This window comes from Condylura cristata, unplaced genomic scaffold, assembly GCF_000260355.1.
Source record: "Condylura cristata isolate star-nosed mole 26May11 unplaced genomic scaffold, ConCri1.0 scaffold00004, whole genome shotgun sequence".
Classification (NCBI taxonomy): Eukaryota; Metazoa; Chordata; class Mammalia; order Eulipotyphla; family Talpidae; genus Condylura; species Condylura cristata.
The window spans coordinates 2,402,621-2,420,766 of NW_004567105.1; the positions used below are offsets into that span (position 1 = coordinate 2,402,621).

General features: G+C 56.2%; 1 protein-coding gene across 1 annotated transcript in view; it reads left to right on the forward strand.

The window, feature by feature from the left end:
- Positions 1–12,487, forward strand: part of DESI1 (desumoylating isopeptidase 1) — a 13,085-nt gene extending 598 nt beyond the window's left edge. Inside the window, exons 2-6 of the mRNA XM_004675627.2 lie at positions 5,795–5,816; positions 6,248–6,317; positions 8,038–8,147; positions 8,715–8,837; positions 10,253–12,487. Coding sequence (XP_004675684.1) covers positions 5,795–5,816; positions 6,248–6,317; positions 8,038–8,147; positions 8,715–8,837; positions 10,253–10,346 — 419 coding nt within the window. The 3' untranslated portion in view covers positions 10,347–12,487. The remainder of the gene's footprint in view (positions 1–5,794; positions 5,817–6,247; positions 6,318–8,037; positions 8,148–8,714; positions 8,838–10,252) is intronic.
- The last annotated feature ends 5,659 nt before the right edge of the window (positions 12,488–18,146 follow it).

An 18,146-nucleotide genomic window follows, 5' to 3' on the forward strand; every position in this document is an offset into this window, starting at 1 on the left:
CAGGGTGCCGGGCGCGCGGTGCCCTCGCGGCGAGAGGGCCACTGCGCCGGCGGCCCAAGGGTGGCCTCGGAGAGCCTCCCTGCGGCCCGAAGGGCACCGGCCGCGCTCTCAGGGTGGGCGCGAAGGAGGAGGACGCTGGAGCTTCCCGCGCCTCCTGCCTGCTCCCCCCGCGGAGATGGAAGTCGGGGCTCCTGGAGCCCGGGCGCCTCGAGCTCGGCCCGGCAGTGCGGTCTGCTGGCGCGTGTCTGCGGGAACTGCCTCTGCCCAGACGCAAAGAAAGCAATGCCCGGGGCGTGCCGAGGCGGCGGGGTTGGTAGGAGGCTTCCGCTGGAGCCCCCGGAGGCTACGCGCCCGCCTGGGCCCGAGAGCCCGCCCGGAGGAGAGCCGCGGGGAGGAGTGCCAGCCGAGTGCCGCGGCGACCTCGTTATACCCAGATACCGACACACCTCCTGTCCCCTAAGGCCTGCCCGGGTGGGACTGCGGGTGAGCCTGGGCTAGTGGCCCCAGGCCTCCGAAGGAGACAAGAATAGAGAATGCTTTAGTTCATCTGGGTGAGAGGAGAGGGCAGAGGTCAAGTAAGCGGGCAACTTTTGAGGGCATCCATTCAGTCAGGAGCAGAATAGGCCGATCTACTGAAATCCACGGCTGAGGGGAGCAGCCGGAGACAGGAGAGGTCTGCTGCGGCCTTGTGGGTCACTCCCTGGCCGGGGATCAATAGCTTGATAGTGCTGAGATTTAATCCCTTGCACCACCAGGTAGGCCTCAAAAAGCTGTTTTTTAAAGATAAAAGTATGGGTTCAAAACAAAGGATAGATAAACGCTTGCTTGGGCAGTTAATTACCTGAAAGAATGCATAAGAAATTGGGTCTCCCTGGCTCCATCTCCGGCCAGGGAATGATCCACAGGGCACAGCAGAGCTCTCCTGTCTCCCCAACTGCTCCCCTCAGTTCTGCTCCCCACTCTGTCTGGGGGAATCCACTCTCCACAGCTCTGGCTACCCCCCAGCTCTTGTATGTATAAATAAATAAATCTTTAAAAAAACGGAATACATGAGAAATCAGTAACAGTGGTAGTTTACCTAACTCACCAACTGTTAAAATGAGTAAGGCAAATATGAAAGCAAAACTTACAAGTCACTGTTTGGGGGAGGCGCTAGTCACATATGACATCAGTCAAGTCCGAACTACACTTGTTGGAATGGAGGCCTGCATTGGTTAGCTTGATCGCAGGTGAGATGGCACTCCAGTATTTCCTGACCCACAAATGAAAATCTTCCCTGTACATTACTTTTTGTTCTGTTACCTAATAGTTACTGATTTGAGCCGAAAGGGACCTTAGACATCATTACTTCATGATTCATTCAACAGATACTTATTTCTACTATGTGCTACCCATGCACTGAACTTAAAGATAGTCGAATGCACCAAGAGGGCCTCTGCCATCCTGGACAAGTGCTGGGGAGCAAACTGGGTGCCGAGCTGGAGAGAGACCTACTTACAGAAAGGCCTCAGGAGTAGTGATTTTTAAGCTGGGGATTTAAGGATGAGGGTAAAGTTGTCATCGGGAGGGTATGGGGTCCGGGCAGAAAGGGGGCTCAACCTGACATCGCCCTGAGACGGGAAAGAGCCTGGCCTGATTCTAGGATTGAAAGAAAGCCCTGGTGGAGTTCTCTAGGTAAAGGTGAAAGTGATAGAACTGGAGGTGGGTGCTGGCTGTGCAATCCTGGAAGATCTCAGCCAAAAATGGGAACTTGACCAATTTGGCATTACTGATTGCTGTGGGATTTCTGTACCTCGCCCAGAAACCTAAATCTCTCTCCTGTTCACATACCGCTTTTATGCCTTTTGCAGAACTAATGAAGAACGTATTTTCCAGTTCTTTGAGTAGTTGTATATATTGATTTCTCATTCTCAAGTGTATTTGAACCTTTAAAAAAATCAATGTTTCCTGAATTTTGCAGTGAATTCTAGAAGCATATTAATAGTTGGCATTTTTTGAGAGCTCACTGTGTTCGGCCTTTTCGTCCTGACACTTCACCACAGTTTCGTGAGGTAGGATGGGCTGTTGCCTCTACATTTTAGTTGGAAAACCTGAGGCGCGTGGCCCCGGGTCTCATAGCCAGCAAGTGGCACGTCTGTGTACCCCCTTATCAATGACATGAAATAGTCCAAGTTTATAAAGGCATTTTTGGTCACTGAAGTTTGGATGAGAAGAAAGTCTGAGTTCACAGTCCTTGTGCCATTCATAATCTGCAGATGCGTCAGCACGCCTCTTGGCCTTCGCTTGCCCAGGCTCATTTGGTGAGCCCCTTTAACTCATCAGCAACAGCAGTTCTCATAGTAAGACCCCATTTCGCTCTCTAGTGGTCCTGCTTGTACAAGACAAGAGTGGCTGTAACCCCCTCCTCCCCAGAAACCAGCAGGCGCCTCAGCCTTTTACCTCCACAGTCTGTCTCCTAGGGCTGCTTTCCAGGAAGGTGTTCCTGTCTCATTGTCCTTCAGGGCCCCAAACTACCCTGGCAGCATAGTGGAGCCTCAGATAATTAGCTCTCATAGCTGTTCTTCAGTTCCTCTTGATGGCCTTGACCTCTTTCTATACTAGAAAAACAGCGTAGCTACACACACAGTATTAGATAGCAGCATAAAAGACATGATGATGAGCTGCCGAATGAGTGAGTGGTGAAGCAGTTCCTTTAGGCCTTGAAGAGGGGGAGGCCATGTGGTGGTTATGTCAGAAAGACATCAGCAGAGTCCTGAGCTCCAGGGCAAAGGTTCTGTGCCATTCCTCAGTGTGTCCCCGTGACCCGCCAAAGCAGGTACTCGGCAAACATTGATTCAAGGAATGATTGAAACTCGAACTGAAGCTTGAAGATTAAGTAGAGCTGATTTGAATCTGAGGGTTTTTTTAATGTTTTAATGGCCTCTATTGTGCTTTGTTTTAGATTTGTATTGTTCATTGTGTGAACTGCTTTATATCTCTCTGATGGATTTAGTAAGCATGCCATTTCTTATGGCAAAATGAAAATTAACGGCACTTACAGGCTCTGCGATCCTGCTCTCGCTCACCTCGCGTCTGCACATGGGGAAGTCAACGCACGACTTTCAGCAGGTGCCGCGAGGGTAGGCCCCAGGGAAGTGACCCCAGTGGCTGTCTCCCCTAGTTACCCCGGTGGAGAAGGGCTGCAGTTCACACATCGGGACTGAGCCAAGACCGTGTCCTCTGCCAGGGACTCTTGCTCTCCGCATCTCTCAGCCTGGCTACCTTCAGCTCCTCCCTGAGGTCTCAGTTCAATCATTGCTTCCTCCTGAAGATGTTCACCTGCCCCCCAAATCAGACGTGTGTCCTAGCACGTGCTGATCATATCCTGGACTCTGCTTTAATAGCACTCACCATTTTATTTTAGAATCGTTTTCTCCTCGTTCACACCCCTGTAGGGCAAGAACTCTTGTTCTCTCTCCAGAGCCCCCTGCACAGAGCCTGACAGTCAGCCACATGAGCTGGGTGAGTGGCGCCGCGCTGCAGGCCTCCCTCAGAGCATTGCTGTGGGCCTGACTAATCAAAACAAGCTGACTAAGGGCGCTTCTGTACTGAGGAGAGAAATCGCAAGTCGGTTATTTTTATGCTTGGAAAGAATCCTGTCCTGGCTCCAGAGACTCCTAGTACTAGATTATTAAGCAATTTTAAACCTACTTTAAGGACTAAAATATGCTCTCGGTTTTTCTTGTGTTTTGGTTTCGTGTAACTTTTCTCTACCTAAAGGAAGAGGAAGCCCCCATGCTAATGGCATATTTTTATAACATTGACACCAGACCACGTGCCTTATACCAATGTTGCCTTTTACCTTGCATACCTAGGTTCAAGATTTATCTATTGAACCCAGAGAAATCTGATTTTTTAAATTAACATTAACCCTTTCACATCACCTGACAGGTGACAAACCAACCAACACTTTGTCCCCGGGGAGGCGGGTGGGAGCAGGAGCTACATTTGATTGATACCATTTGCGTTGATGATGCCACACAGAGACCCTGCCCTGGACCCTCACCCACCGCCGCCCACTTTGTGCTTATAATAGACGTGTGGCACCAACCGTATACCAGGTGCTGCTCGTGGTCAGTCCTGCAGCCAGCATACCTGTCTCGGCTGTGCAAGCTCCACGCACTGTAACTGATGAGGCTATGGGTGGAATTTCTCCTTGGGTTTTCGTTGTTTGAGTGCCCTTACAGTCAAGCGAAGGCTGCCTGATGTGGGCCTCACTCCACATTCTGTGTGATTTGGGAGAGCAGGGCTCACCCATGTCTTCCATTTGTTTTCCCGCACATACCTCACTGGCCTCAAAATCAATGCAGTGTGTGTCCCAGCAGGCTTGAAGATAGGCAGCCGTCTCACCCACCTTCTGGGCACGCTGTGGAACAACTCGTGGGGAATAATCTCCAGTCTGTTGTATGCTAATTCCCACTGAGCCTGATGCATGTGCAAACGGCCTGTGCCCAGATGCAGTTGCGTCCTGCTGCCTGCCCGCCGCACTAATGTAGCCCAAACACTGAAAACTCCATTCAGCCCCACCTTCCCGCGCCTGTCGCCTGGTGTGGGCAGCCTGGCCCTGGTGCTCTTTCTCAAGTGCAAGCTGCCAAGCAGCTACCCTTGTGTTTTCTACCTGAGCCGCTGCAGCAGGTGCCTCGTTAGACCGTGCCTTCTCTGTATGCTGAACAAGCTGTGCATGGCTAGGCTCAATTTGTAAAACACAGCCTATGTGTACTCTAACCACTTAAAGATGCAGGAGTAAGGATAGACTGAAGCACAGGGGTGCAAATCCTGGCTCCCAAGGATTTTTGGCAGATGGACAAGTAAATGAAAAAATGGTTAAATAAAAGGATCTTTTCTGTAGTCCCTGTCACATACTGTGGATCGGTAAACTCTATACAGAGAATATCAGGAATTTGTATCTGCAACTTTTAATTTTAGAAATTTTTTTTAATAGAATAAGAAACCAGGGTCTCCCTGGTGACGCAAGAGGTTAAGTCTCAGCACTATGAGGCTGTCTGCATCCACTGCAGCACAGAGTTTGATCCCTGGCCCAGGAGCTGTGACCCTCTCTTGTCTCCCCACTGCTCCCCTCAGCAGTGTACTTCAGTCAAACTGCCTGTTCTGCTCCCTACATTGTCGCTGATAAATCCCCTCCCCCACACCTCTGGCATGTACCCCAGTTCTTGTATGCATAAAAAAGTAATTTTTTTTTTTAAGATTTATTTATTCATACAGAACTGGGGTACAGGCCAGCGATGCGGAGGGTGAGAGGATTCACCAGAGACAGAGCGGGGAGAACAGGCAGATCGACGAAGTCCACTGCTGAGGGGAGCAGCGGGCGGGTCAGGAGAGGTCTGCTGCGCCATGTGGTCACCTCCGGGGCAGGCGGGGATCAAACTCATGGGGAAGTGGCTTTAGCTTCTCGGTGCTGTGCTTTAACCCGCTGCGCCACCAGGGAGGGCCACAAGTAATTTTTTTTAAAGCATAATTGAATTGACCCCGAAGTGGGGAGAAGAACAAATTTTTGGGGTCCATCTATACCAGTTTGTATTTGGCATTCTGATGAGCAGCTCTGGTAGTTTTCCACCTCACCACGACCCACCTGTGTCACAGCCTACAGAGCTTCCTGGAGGAGGGGTCCAGCCCTAAAAGGCCCCCAGGGCTTGGTATTGGGCTTACCTGGCTTTGGGTGATGTTCTGAATTAACTCGGGCTGGGAAGCTATTTAGTCTAGTCCCAAGTTGCTAAAGCTCTTCTTTTCTCCACAGGGAAACAACTGGAAGGCATCTGGTAAGTTGGGTGGGTTCAAGTCTGGCTTCCAGCTTGACGCGTAGCTGTCATAAATCATTGACTTCTTCAGCAGCTGTCCCCCTCCAGAGATGGTGGGGCAGTGTCTGGAGACACTTTTGGTGGGAGGTGGAGGCCGGGAGGCGCCTGTAAGCTTCCAGTATGCACAGGACAGCTTCCCCAACGAAGCGTCATCCGGCCAGGACCATCAGGGGTGCCCTGCCCCAGAGGAGGCAAAATGATCTGTGCCCACCAGCCAAGACTTCTCACTACACTTCTGCCTTAAAACACAGCCCTTGTGACCTCCCAGTGCGGGGCCCGGGGGGAGGAGGGGGCCGGAGGGATCATGTCCTTGAGCAGGAAGTACCCGCAGTCGGCCTTGCCTTTCTCAGACCAGTCTCCTGTCGGCTTACTCTGTCCGCTTTGCGTTGCAGGCACACCTCCATAGTCGTGCACAAGGATGAGTTCTTCTTTGGCAGCGGCGGTATCTCCAGCTGCCCCCCGGTGAGTGTCTTCCCCGCACCCTGTCCCGCACTCTGGGTTCCCGGGGTTCCTGTTGAGGTTGTGCCGACTGTGTCCTGGCTCCTGGCCCCATGTCTGTAGGCCTCTGGCTGGTTCCTCATGACCATCTGCAGTCTTCAGAACTGACTCAAGGAAGCCCTTTGCGCACACTGCTCCCGTAGCCGCGGGGCTCCCACTGGGTTACACATCATTGTGAGCTGAGTCCATGTCCACCCCCCCGTCCCTGTGACCAGCTCAGGGCCGGCTCACACTAGGAACACAGCCCCTGCTAAGCTCAACGATGAGGCCAGGCCGCGAAGGGCATTGCCCACTGACACGTCCGCAGTGACCCCAGCACAAAAACTCGGTTCTCTCGGACTGCAAAGCCTGTGCCCACTTCTAAAACAATTCTGAGTGTCTGAGGTTATCCCAGCAGGTGTTCAGCCAAGCAGCCATTCGTTCTTAGTCTGTCTCCATCTCCTCCCCTTTCTCCTTAATCCGGACCGCCCGTGTCCAAGTAACACGTCTGCTCCTCTCAGCCAGAGCTCTCCCCACTGCTCTCAGAGTTCAGCCCAGAAGGCGCCTGGCCTCCCAGGTCTTCTCTGATCGGCCTCTTTTCAGGGTGGGCCCATGCTCTCCCTGCTCTCTGACTCCTCGAACACATTTGGGCATTCAGACCCTGGATTTTCACCGGTTATACCCCTACAGACTTCAGATTTCCAGGCAAATCTTCCTAGCACGGGAAGGCCCCTGCGTTTTCCAGTAGCGTTTACAGTTGTCCCATTGACTGGAGTACAGACCGGTCAGCCTGCCTTCCCGAGGGCAAGCCTCGTCGCTGCTTGTCTGCAGGGTGGGCCCTCAGAGCGGGCGTGAAGCCCAGCATACGCATGTTCTCAGTACACGTCGGCTCTACGAGTGAAAGGCAGGTAGTCACACAGGGCCCTTTTAAGTCTTGCGATTCTGGGGTCGCCTCTGACGTCACACTTAGCCCACTCGCCATCCTTCCCAGTGCCTCAGGCACGCAGTGGGCACTCTGTGGCTACCGCGGGGATTGATTGCGGGGAGTCCTTCTCCCTTGCTTTCCAGTCCATCCCCAGACCTGCCCTCCTCACTGAGCCTGCTGCTGCTCCCTCGGCTGATTTTCCTCCGGGGCGTCTCTGCTCTGGTCAGATAAGTCAATTTCTTGACCATGGCCGAGGGCTTGTCAGCTGCTCGGGCCTTCGACTCCCTCTCCTGGGGCCCTGCTGCCCCCGTTGCATTAGGCTCACCAGTCAAGGACAGAACTTACTTACCCGCCCCGCTTCCCACTCCTCAGGCCACACGTTCCCATTGTCTCATTGCTCTTGAGAAACTGGCTGCAGACATTGTGGAACAGGCCATCTCTCGTGCTCTGCCCTCCTGGCCGGGCACCAGGGAGATGGCAGGCTCTACCTTTTCATCAGCTAATGGACAGTGTCGGGAGACGTCGCTTCCAGCGCCCCAGCAGCAGCAAGAACTCCACTCCTTAGCCACGTTGCTTGGGTGTTGCAGTGGAAAGTCACTGGAAGCCTTAAGCCATTGCCACGCTGCTCCTGGTGGGCGGTGACACTTGTCATCCATCCTGGGTGCTCTCAAGTCAGAAATGAAATTGCTGGAACCGAGTGTCTGTGGTCTTCATGGGAAGCCACTTCAAAAGTCAATGGGGACAGTGATTTAATGATTTTCTTTGGGTTGGCTTTTTTAGGGAGGGACATTGCTTGGGCCCCCAGACTCTGTGGTTGATGTGGGGAGCACAGAAGTCACAGAAGAAATCTTTTTGGAGTACCTGTCCTCCCTGGGGGAGTCTCTGTTCCGGTGAGTGGAGACGGGGGGTCAGTTGTGTCTCCGGAGGCAGAAGCCATGCCACATCCTCGGGAGCCCTGCACAGGCCTGGCCAGTACCTGCTGACGGCCGGCCCTGCCGCGCGCTCGGCGCCTCCGCACGGCCGGCCTGTTGCACGTCAGAGGAAGGGAAGCGAGGCTGTTCCGCCTTCCGGTTGAACCAGCTGCTGCTGCTCAGCACCAGCTGCTCCCAGCCCAGTCTGGCCCAGTGTTTTGTCCTGAAAATCAAAATTAGGGCCGCTAGAGAGGTGGGGATGAAACAAGCTGCACAGGTGTTCTCTTCAAGAAGCTGTAGTTCGATGTCCGTGTTAACTGCTAGCGTGGTGCTCTGCTTGTGTGAATGCATTCTCCTGGAACTCTAAGGAGCCGTAGATTACTTCATCCTTCCCTGAAAAGTCTGTTTTAATGGTTCCTAGTGGCACAGCTGCACCAAACAGCCCCTCTCCAGGGAGAGGAGGGAAGCCCGTCCTCACGTGCAGCTGTGCACGCCCCATCCCCAGCTCCAAGCGTGCTCACCTGACTCTCGTCCGCTCTCCCACAGAGGGGAGGCCTACAACCTCTTTGAACACAACTGTAACACCTTCAGCAATGAAGTGGCACAGTTCCTGACCGGGCGCAAGATCCCTTCTTACATCACCGACCTTCCCTCTGAAGTTCTCTCCACGTAAGTGCCTGGCCCACCCTCAGAGTCCCCGTTCACCACCTGGGTGGACCCTGTCGGCTGCCCGCGTGTCACCTTCACCCTCCCGGACCAGCCACACCCAGTCTGAGGGCCGCCGCAAAATTTAGATGCTCACTTGGCGCAGACCCAGCGTTCCCCGGGGTCCTTGCCTGTGAACTGGCTTCTGGGAACGCCCCCTTGACCTGAAGCCTCGTGGGTGGGCAGAGAGCAGCCAGAGGACGAGGGAGTGGCTAGTTTTGTGTCTGTAGGTGTTTCTCACTGCCATGAGCTCTGTGATGCCTTCAGAGACAACATCTGCGTGCTCTCGTGCCCCGGAGTCCTCGGCCAGCTCTCCGTGGGTGTTTTCTTCGAGAATACTCTAGAGCCCATCCACACTGGTGTGGTTCAAGCCTTGCTGGACCGCCATCCAGGCCAGGTCCCTCATGGACACGCGCCCCCACAGCCATCTTGCCTGTCCCGCCCTTTGCTGTTGATTGCGCTCAGGCCGCCTCTGTCCCTCCACGACCACGTTTACTTGTTGATTCTGACTCAGTTTCTCCTGAGCAAGGGCCCTGCCCAACAGGAATCCCAGCAGGTTTAGCAGGCTCGACAGGGTGAACTGTCCTAGGAAAAGGTGTAGCGAACAGGACAGCATGTGGGGCGACCTGGCGGTGAAGACACCCCCTCCCAACCTCACCCCACCTCCCACTGCCTGCGGGTGTTTGTGTTCAACCCCACAGCCTTACTGAAGAATCTAGGTTACAGAGCTCAGAGCCAACTCAGTAGCTAGAATGTTCCTGCTGCTCCTCTCTCCACGGGTGGCATTCCTGGACTTGAATCGGGCTGATAGGTCTTGGTTTGATGTATTTGATTCCCTTTGAGATAAGATCCCCTTATCTGCCCGAGAAAAAGAAGGCGGGTGACTGAAATGTGACATGGGCCACCTGACTCAAGCCGGGAATCATCTTGGAATGTCTCTAAAGCAAAGCATCTTCAGTGTTTCTCCAGTTGCGCGATTAAAGAGCGGACGGGGCCGTCCAGAAGTGGCACCCTGCAGAAGGCGCAGCCGCCTGCCACCCTCTTTCCCACGCCCTTGCCCAGCTTCCTCACTTAGCCTGTGTTCTCGTCTGCTGCGGGGATTCAAGAGGGCAGCACAGAGCAGTGAGCCCTCGTTCCTGGTGCCGCCTGCCTGTTGCCACCCCTCACCGGGACGGCCGAGACGACTAGGGGTAGCGTCCCTGAGGAGGGCGCCCCAGGGGAGGGACAAAGGCGAGCAGGCGACGTAAAGGGCGAATCGGTGTGAGGCAGGTGGCAGGTGGCATGAGGTCTGGCGTGGCCTGACGCACTGCGCTGGGGGCCGGGCTGTGGTGTCCCCGGCCCCCGGCCCCCCTCAGCTCCCGCCTCTGTTTTCTCCACAGGCCCTTCGGCCAGGCCCTGCGGCCCATCCTAGACAACATCCCGATCCAGCCCCCCGGGGGGAGCACCGTGGGCCGACCCAGCGGCCAGAGCTAACAGGACTGCCTGGGACCGCCCTGCCTCCCCAGGGCCTTTCCTTTTTAAACAAAACAAACCCTACCAGATTTCTATTTTATAATTTTACATCAGAGCTAACAACCAGGGGACGGCTTTTTAACATTTCCCAGGGAAGGAGATCATCAGGCTGCATGTAGGTCGATGCTGCTAAGAAATGGAACAGAACGCCACCCCTTCTAATGGCATTACACTCATTTACCAAGGCTGTCTTGTCTGTGAGTTCACTTTTGACGCTGCTTCCTGAGCGTCCTCCAAACCGGAGAAGGGAGGGGCTTGCTTAAGCAGAAAAGCAAGAGGCACAACCTGGGGGAACCCAGCCTGCTCTTTCCAGACAACACCCACGCTCTGCCCAGGTTGCCACTCGCTGTGGGACCCCAGTGAGTTTCACGACCTCCATGGCCCGGAAGCAGTTACTCTCTAGGGTTAAATGAACCAAAGGATTTGGTGCACGTGGGACCAGTTTCAGGATGACTAACCCAACCTGAGCAAACTCTTTAGCTACAAACCTTTCTCCCCTCCCTGCCTCACTTTTGCAAAGCCATGGGGGCAGGGCTGGAGTGACCAGAAGCCTCAGCACCCAGGAGAGTGACAGCAAGTGTCAGGCCGGAGCCACCAGGATAAAGCCATTCCTCCCTCCGCCTAGACTGACCGCCAAGCCACTGACATCAGTGGAGAGCCTGCTTGGGGCCCACAGGCTGCCCTCAGCACAGCTCACCCGTCATGGTAATGAAGGCTCCACCTGGAGATCCGAGCCCCCGGCCTCCTGTCTGCAAACAGTATGGTAGGTTCTCTGCGCTCTGCAGTCACTAAGCCCACCCGCCCAGCGCAGTGTCCCTCTGGAGCCAAGGGGGACTGATTCCCCGCCTAAGAATAAGGATGCAGAATTCAAGGTGGCAAGAAAATGTAGAGTGGTTTCTGGTCGGGGTTTTCAGAGAAGTCCAGGGTTTCGCTGTCTTCCAGGCCCCATTTGCACCGTCACTCTGACTCCAGGGAGCACAGCTGGCATTTGCTGCATGAGCTGCTGCTCAGCTTATAGGAAGAGAACAATCTAGAAGTTCTTATCTGAAGAGATCTTCAGTTTCCCTTTCTTCACACAGCTTCCCAAGTCAGTTTCTTGGGGAAGCGATCGCGGAGGCACTCAGCATTGGGGCCGTGTCCCGGCCCGGCATCCGAGGCTCAGCCTCGGCATACGTTCCCTTCCCGGCCAGCCTGCAGGCACCTTTCCCCGTTTGCTGCTCATCTAGCTCGGCCGCTCCCTCGGCACCAGGCACTGCCAGGATCTGTGCTGGCGGGGAGGGTGTCGTTCTGCCTTACGCCAGGAGCAGGGGTGTGACGTCAGCCCCCATCCTGGGGCTTTTAAGACCAGAGACCAGACTGGGCAGTTTAATTCCATCGAGGCCCACGGATCCGCCAGTGCCATGTAACATGCCGGCCACAAAGCTGGCAGGGACTGTTCCTGTACCCCGACCTGGCAGAATGGGGCGAAACCCTGCTCTGGCCACCTCTCCCCTCGGCCACCGCTCCGGCTCCCGTAGGGTGTCTGCCCCGCCAGCTTGCCTGGCCCAGTGCGCGTTCCCTCGGGCTCCTGCTCCAGACCTCGCCCCAGCACTCGGCCATCCCCGGGGTGCTGGGCCTCCGACGCCCCTGCCCCTCCCCTATTCAGGTTTCTCCCCTTCCAGCAGTCACCTCCAGACCACGGCTGTCCTGCAAAGTAGCCAGCGTGGCTCCCCTAGAGAACGTGAGTCAGCTGGCTCACCGAAAGGCCATCCACCATTTGTGCCCAGGCCCATTGAGAGGAGCGGCAGGGGCAGTAAGCAGTCCGCGGGGCGCCCGGGCAAGGCCAGGACCCGCAGCCGTCCTCGGTTTCTCTGCCCCAGAAGCCTGAGCACACCCGTGGTGGCCAGCTGGGTGGGAGCTGAGCGCAGGGCAATGGGGCCGTGTGGACATCGCAGAGGTTTAAAGGGCGGGAAGGAGGGGCTGTAACTCGCTCCCCAGGAATAAAGCTTGTCCCTCTGACGTTCCTTTATGCCCTTGTAGTGTTCTGCTAGCTGTGTCTGATATGGAGGTGTTGGCTGGTTTTGTTTTTTTAATCTAATGCAATAAACTCATTTCTGCCTGCTGCTTTCGTGTGGGCTTTAAGGTCTGGGTGCGCGTCCCCCGTGAGGCAGCAGGCTGCAGCTGCGGCTCTGGCGTCTGAGTCTAGGCGTGGGCCATTGCTGGCGAGGGCCCTGGGGCCAAGAAACGAAGGCCAGAGAAAAGATCGTTAACCCAAGACCTTACGCTGCTGTTGGGGTAAGACTCAAAAGCCGGGTTCTGGCTCAGCTTGTGAGCACATGGGCCGTTGGGGGGTTATCAGCCTCGCCAGCAAGCTGAGCGTGCCTGGTCTGCCCACCTCACAACCCTGGCACACTGAGCACGTGGCTGGGTGGTGGGCAGTGCCCGGGAAGCCCAGGAGCTTGGCCAAAAGTGTCAGTACAGCCAGCCAGCAGTTGGGCGAGCGCCTTCCATGGCTTGGCCTGGGTGGGGTGTTTACACACAAAACATACTTGAGGGCCCTCCCTGGTGGCGCAGCGGGTTAAAGCACAGCACTGTGAAGCTGGCTGCAAGCCACAGCTGCCTCAGCACGAGTTCAGTGCCTGGCCAAGGACTGACCCACATGGCCCAGCTGACCTCTCCCATCTCACCCGCTGCTCCCCTCAGCAGTGTGCTTCATCCCCTGCACCTCTGGCTTGTACCCCAATTCTGTATGCATAAATAAATCTCTAAAAAACAGCAGACTTGAGATGGGGACACTGGCCCACTGGCCGGGTGAGGAGCCATGCAGAAAAAACAAGTGTGGCGCGGAGTTAGCTGAGCCCTGAAGTTCCATCATTCCAAGAAGCCAAAGTTAACATTCTGTGACTTGCAGGCGTTTTTGGAGGCGCATGCTAGGCATGTCTTGTGGCCCTGCTTCTGTTCTCGGTTGATAGTGAAGATTGATTTAGCCCCAGAAAGGTGGAAGCAGCATCGTGGAGGGGGTGCTGGTGTGGATACAGGAAGTCCCAGAGAGCATTGCAGGAAAGCTGAGAGCCCTTAAGTGCTCACCACAGGGGTGTGTGTGGTGTGAAGGTGGAGCTGGGATGGGGTAGAGCAGGGTGGGATGGCAGGGCAGGATGTCACCTGCCCAGGTGGGATGCAGGGTTTGCACCATGAAGCCTCACACTTGGGAGGCCTGAGTGCAGGTCTGGCCTCAGGGAAGGTCACTGCATGTGAGCCCTGACTGCCTCAGAGGGGCAGCGACCAGTCTTGTGCTCTGAGGTCCCCACAGAAAGTAGTGCTGGGACTGACGCTGGCCCACAAGGTTCGGTCCTCTGCAGAGATCCCTGTCCGCTCCTTCTCCAGCAGGAACCAGGCAGGGTCATGCTGCAGTGAGAGACGTGGACACCAGGTGGCGCCGAGGACTCGCACCCAGCCAGCACCAATCCACTTGTCTCCAGCACCCCAAGTTACATGGGCATGCCTGCTCCCCTACACCTCAGACCCCTGGGCCTCCATAGGAGTGCACATGACAGCAACCAAGACCCTCATCAAGCTCGTCCCCAGATTTCTCCAACCCCCATATCCTGATGCAAGTGTAGATCTCCACTGCACACAGCTACCTCCAGCCTGGGTTCATCCGGTGCTGAACCCGGACCCCCCTCCTTGTCTCTCATTTCTCTTGAGCCCCTGCTCAGGCTCTGTGTCCAGCATCCTGCTTGAGCCTCTCCCTGGCACTCTCGAAGGGCAGGCCTGTCTGAGGGCCCAGCACCCGCCCAGGGACCCAAGGGGCCCAGTCCCTGGCTCAGTTCCAGTAGGGCGGACACTGAGGGGAAGGTGACTCACTTAACCCCTGAGCCTGGGCCCTGCCTGGTGGCACAACAGGTTAAAATGCAGCACTACAAGCCAGCTGCAGCTTCAATCCCCAGTGCAATTTCAATCCCCAAACTTCAGTGCAATTCCAATCCCCAGCCCTGGAACTGACCCACATGGCGCGGCAGACCTCTCCTGATCTGCCCGCTGCTCCCCTCAGCAGGTACTTCGTCAGTCAGCCTATTCTGCTCCCCTCTCTGTCTCTGGTGAAGCCTCTCACCACCCCTGCACCCCTGGCCTGCACCCCAGTTCTGTATGCATAAATAATCTTTCCAAAAATTAATTAATTAAAAAATAAATAACCCCTGGACCTGGACGCGGCCAACCTGGATGCAGCCTCTGCCCCAGAGACCTGGGGAGGCGTCTCCTCGCTGGGCCTCAGCTTCTTTATAATGAGGTTTATGGATCAGAAAATCCCTGTCCCACCCGGAGAAGGCGACTTGTCCAAGTTCTAAGTTCTAAGAACTGAGCCCCAAACAGCAGAGATCACTAATCTATCTCAGGGGACGCCTCCCTGCACCCCTCCTCCTGTGGGGACAGTGCTGGGGCCTGGTCATTGCTGTCCCCACCAGCTTGGCTGAGGGAGCCCTCCAGGGACCGAGCCAACCCAGCAACAGTCTCCACCGCTCACAAACACCAGCCCTAAGCATGGGCCCTTCAGCTTATTTCAATCCAGCGACCTGTCCCTTGTAAACTGTGTGCATCGCAGGCGCCTTGACACATCCAGTGTCCCTGCCTTCTGCCGCCAGGCCCAAGATGGCATCAGAACCAGCCTGTCCCGCGAGCGGAGGCTCCTCAGGCGCCGCCCCCCCGCCCCTCTTCCCCACAGCTCTGTGGGGCTGGCAGAGGTGGCACATTTACAGATGAGGAACCGGCTCAAGCTCGGGAGGGACCTGCCCAGGTCTGCAGGCTGGGGAGGGACAGCCCAGACCGGCCAGTCTGACACTACACTGGCCACGCCACAGCTGCTCTGTGGAGGCACTGCCCCTCAGGTCACACCCTGGCAGGGAAAAAGAGGGTCCGCAGCCCTAATTCACTCGCAACTTGTTGATGCTTGGCCAGCAAGCACCTGCAAGGGGCAGGGAAAAGTAGCAGCTTCCCATGAAGCCTGGCTGTACCGTGTGACCCTGGCAAAGCCTCCTGTCCTCTCTGGTGTCAGCAGCGAGCTCTGGAAATGGAGGCCAAGGGTACTCACCTCAGCAAGCGCTCAGGAAATGCAAGCAAAGTGTCCGGGCAGTAGCTGAACTTTCCTGACCAATGTGGACGACACTCGCCTCCAGCTCAGCCAGCTGGTCCGAAGAGCCCCGTGTTCCTTCCACAGCAGGAGCCCCCAGGCCGGGTGCTCAGGGATGCTGCCTTCAGGCCTGGCTCCCTTCGGTGCTTGGAAACAGCTCTGGCCAGTCCTCCCAGCCCCAGCTCCCCAGTCCTGTCCTTGCCCTCCCCAGGGGCTCCCTAGGGCCCCATCTGAGCGTTGCCAGGGATGAGCTTCCCTCTTAAAGGGACACACTGGCGGCCACACGCTGAGGTCCGCGCCTTGGCAACCTATACCCCTGGGGCTTGGTGAGCGGCCTCATCAGTGAAATGGGTGGTGGTGAGAATTCAGCGACTTGAACAGTTCCCTACGGGCCTAGGCACTAGTGTGCCACGCTCGGGAGCTCATCTCTGTTGTCTTTGGAAAAGTGGACCCAGTGCGGAGAAAAAGCCTGTTCTGCCCTCGGAGCCCAGTGCTTCAGCTTCCCTAGCTTGTAGCAGGGCAGGCGGGAGCTGCATTTAATCACTTCCCAGGACTTCTCAAGGGGAGGTCTTCTCAGCTGGGAGAAGTTAGAGGCAAGCACCATGAGCTAGACCAGCTGAGCCCTGCAGGGAGCTGCCCCACCCCTCAGACCTGGGGGGCAGGAGGCTTCCCTTCCAGAGGACTCTGCCTGCAAACAAAAGCTTCCTGAGGGCAGGGCCCTGGCCGGCCGCTGTTCCTCCTGGAGCCAGCAAGGTGACTGGCTGTTTAATGAAGGAAGCAGCTGTTTAATGAAGGAACCAAACTCCCGCCACAGGCCTGGAAGGAGGATTTTCCCTTTTGCTTCAGGCCCTGATATGGCTCCTCAGCAGGATGCAGTCATTGCACCTGTTTTGTTTTGTTTTGTTTGCATTTATTTTGATTTAAAAAATGTATTCCACTAAAATAATATCTTGATTGCTGAAATTTTTGGTGCCCTTAAATGTTGGGTCTGTGGCTCCTCATCCAACTCACGCTGGTCCCAGCCCTGCAGCCTGCCGCCAGCTCCCTTGAGCACATCTCTCTTCACCAAGCAGACACGATAACACTTCCGAGAGTGCGAGAGGGGAAGATTTGTGGCCACGTGTCCAATATGGTGGCCGGCACACAGGAAGGAGTCAAGTGCCAGTTACAACATCTCGCTTTTCACAGTGCTGGCAGGTGGGAATTACGATCCCATCACACAGGTGAAGACACTGAGGCCCAGGAGGGAAGGCGGCCTGGCCAAGTCCTTGAGGTCACCGGGTCCACGTGCAGTTAGACCCTGACCTGGTGACCTCCCCAGGCACTGCAGCCTCTAAGACAGAAAGACAAAGAAGCCTATAGCGCAGGGCCCTCCCTGGGGGCTCAGCGGGCTAAAGCACAGCACTAAGAAGCTAAAGCCACTTCTGCATGAGTTTGATCCCCGCCTGCTGGGGGGGTGGGGGTGGGAGGGGGTGTCCGGAGATCCACAGGGCTTGGCAGACCTCTCCTGAGCCGCCTGCTGCTCCCCTCAGCAATGAACTTTCTCGATTTGCCTGTTCTGCTCCCAGCTCTGTGTCTGGTGAATCCTCTCACCCTCTGCATCACTGGCCTATACCCCAGTTCTGTATGAACTGCCACAGCTGACCTCGGGCAGCAGGGTGCTGACCATGGGTGCTGCAAAAAAAGGCCTCCAGGGCAACCCGGTGGAGGGCCGCAAGGAAAGGGAGACTCCTGGAGAAGAGGAAGGTCAGCCCATTCCCAAGAGGGAACAGATTCACCACCCGCTGGTACCCAGACAGCCTGCTAGGTTTCGGTTCCATCAGGAAAAGGCAGCCTCACTTTTCCATGCTACCTGGCTAGGACAGACTTTCATGGCTCACACACTCCACCTTAGGAGGGACCACAGCTAATCCAAACAAGCCCCACCCCCCTTCCTATCTTCTACAGGGTCTGCACATTTGCAAGTCTCTGACACCATGCCTGCTCAGTGCGCTCTCCTTTGGGGGAGACATTAACCATTTCTTGCCCTGAGCAGAGCCACCTGCCAAGTAGGCCTTTCCTACAGATGGAGGCACAAAGCCTCTCGGAGGCTGTCAAAGTGGCAGAGATGGGAGGTCAACTAGAGCTGGCCGCACAGTCGACCAGTGAGGTCGATGGTTACAGTGAGGACAGCAGAAGGATTCTTGCAGGAGGTGGACCTTGAGCTGGGCCTTGTGGGTGGACAGGAAAACAATGGCAGGATTGAGCGTCGGGGAATGTCGGTCACCTGGCAAAGTACAGAGGCTGAGCAAAGGCCATCAGATTTCTCAAACCTCAAGATTTGTAGGGCAAAGGCATTAGCAGGGAGGGGGCCAGGCGGAGAGACCAGAGCGGCCGGAAGAGCCAGGGATTCCCTGAGCCCCGCCCCCGCCCGGCTGACTCCGCACTGCGGGCAGGAGGCCCCGCCCCCGCCCGGCGCCGTCCCGGACCTCGCCACCGGGGCCGGGGTGGTCTGCGCCTCCCGTCCTCAGGTCAGCCCTGGCCCTGGGCTGTGCGGTGCGGGGTCACTGCCCGGCGTCCGTCACGCCGGGGCCGTCGCACCTGAGCGTGGCTGCTGCTGGGCGACAGCGTGGGCATCCTGGCGGCCAGGCTGAGTGGAGTCCTCCAGGGAGAGGCCA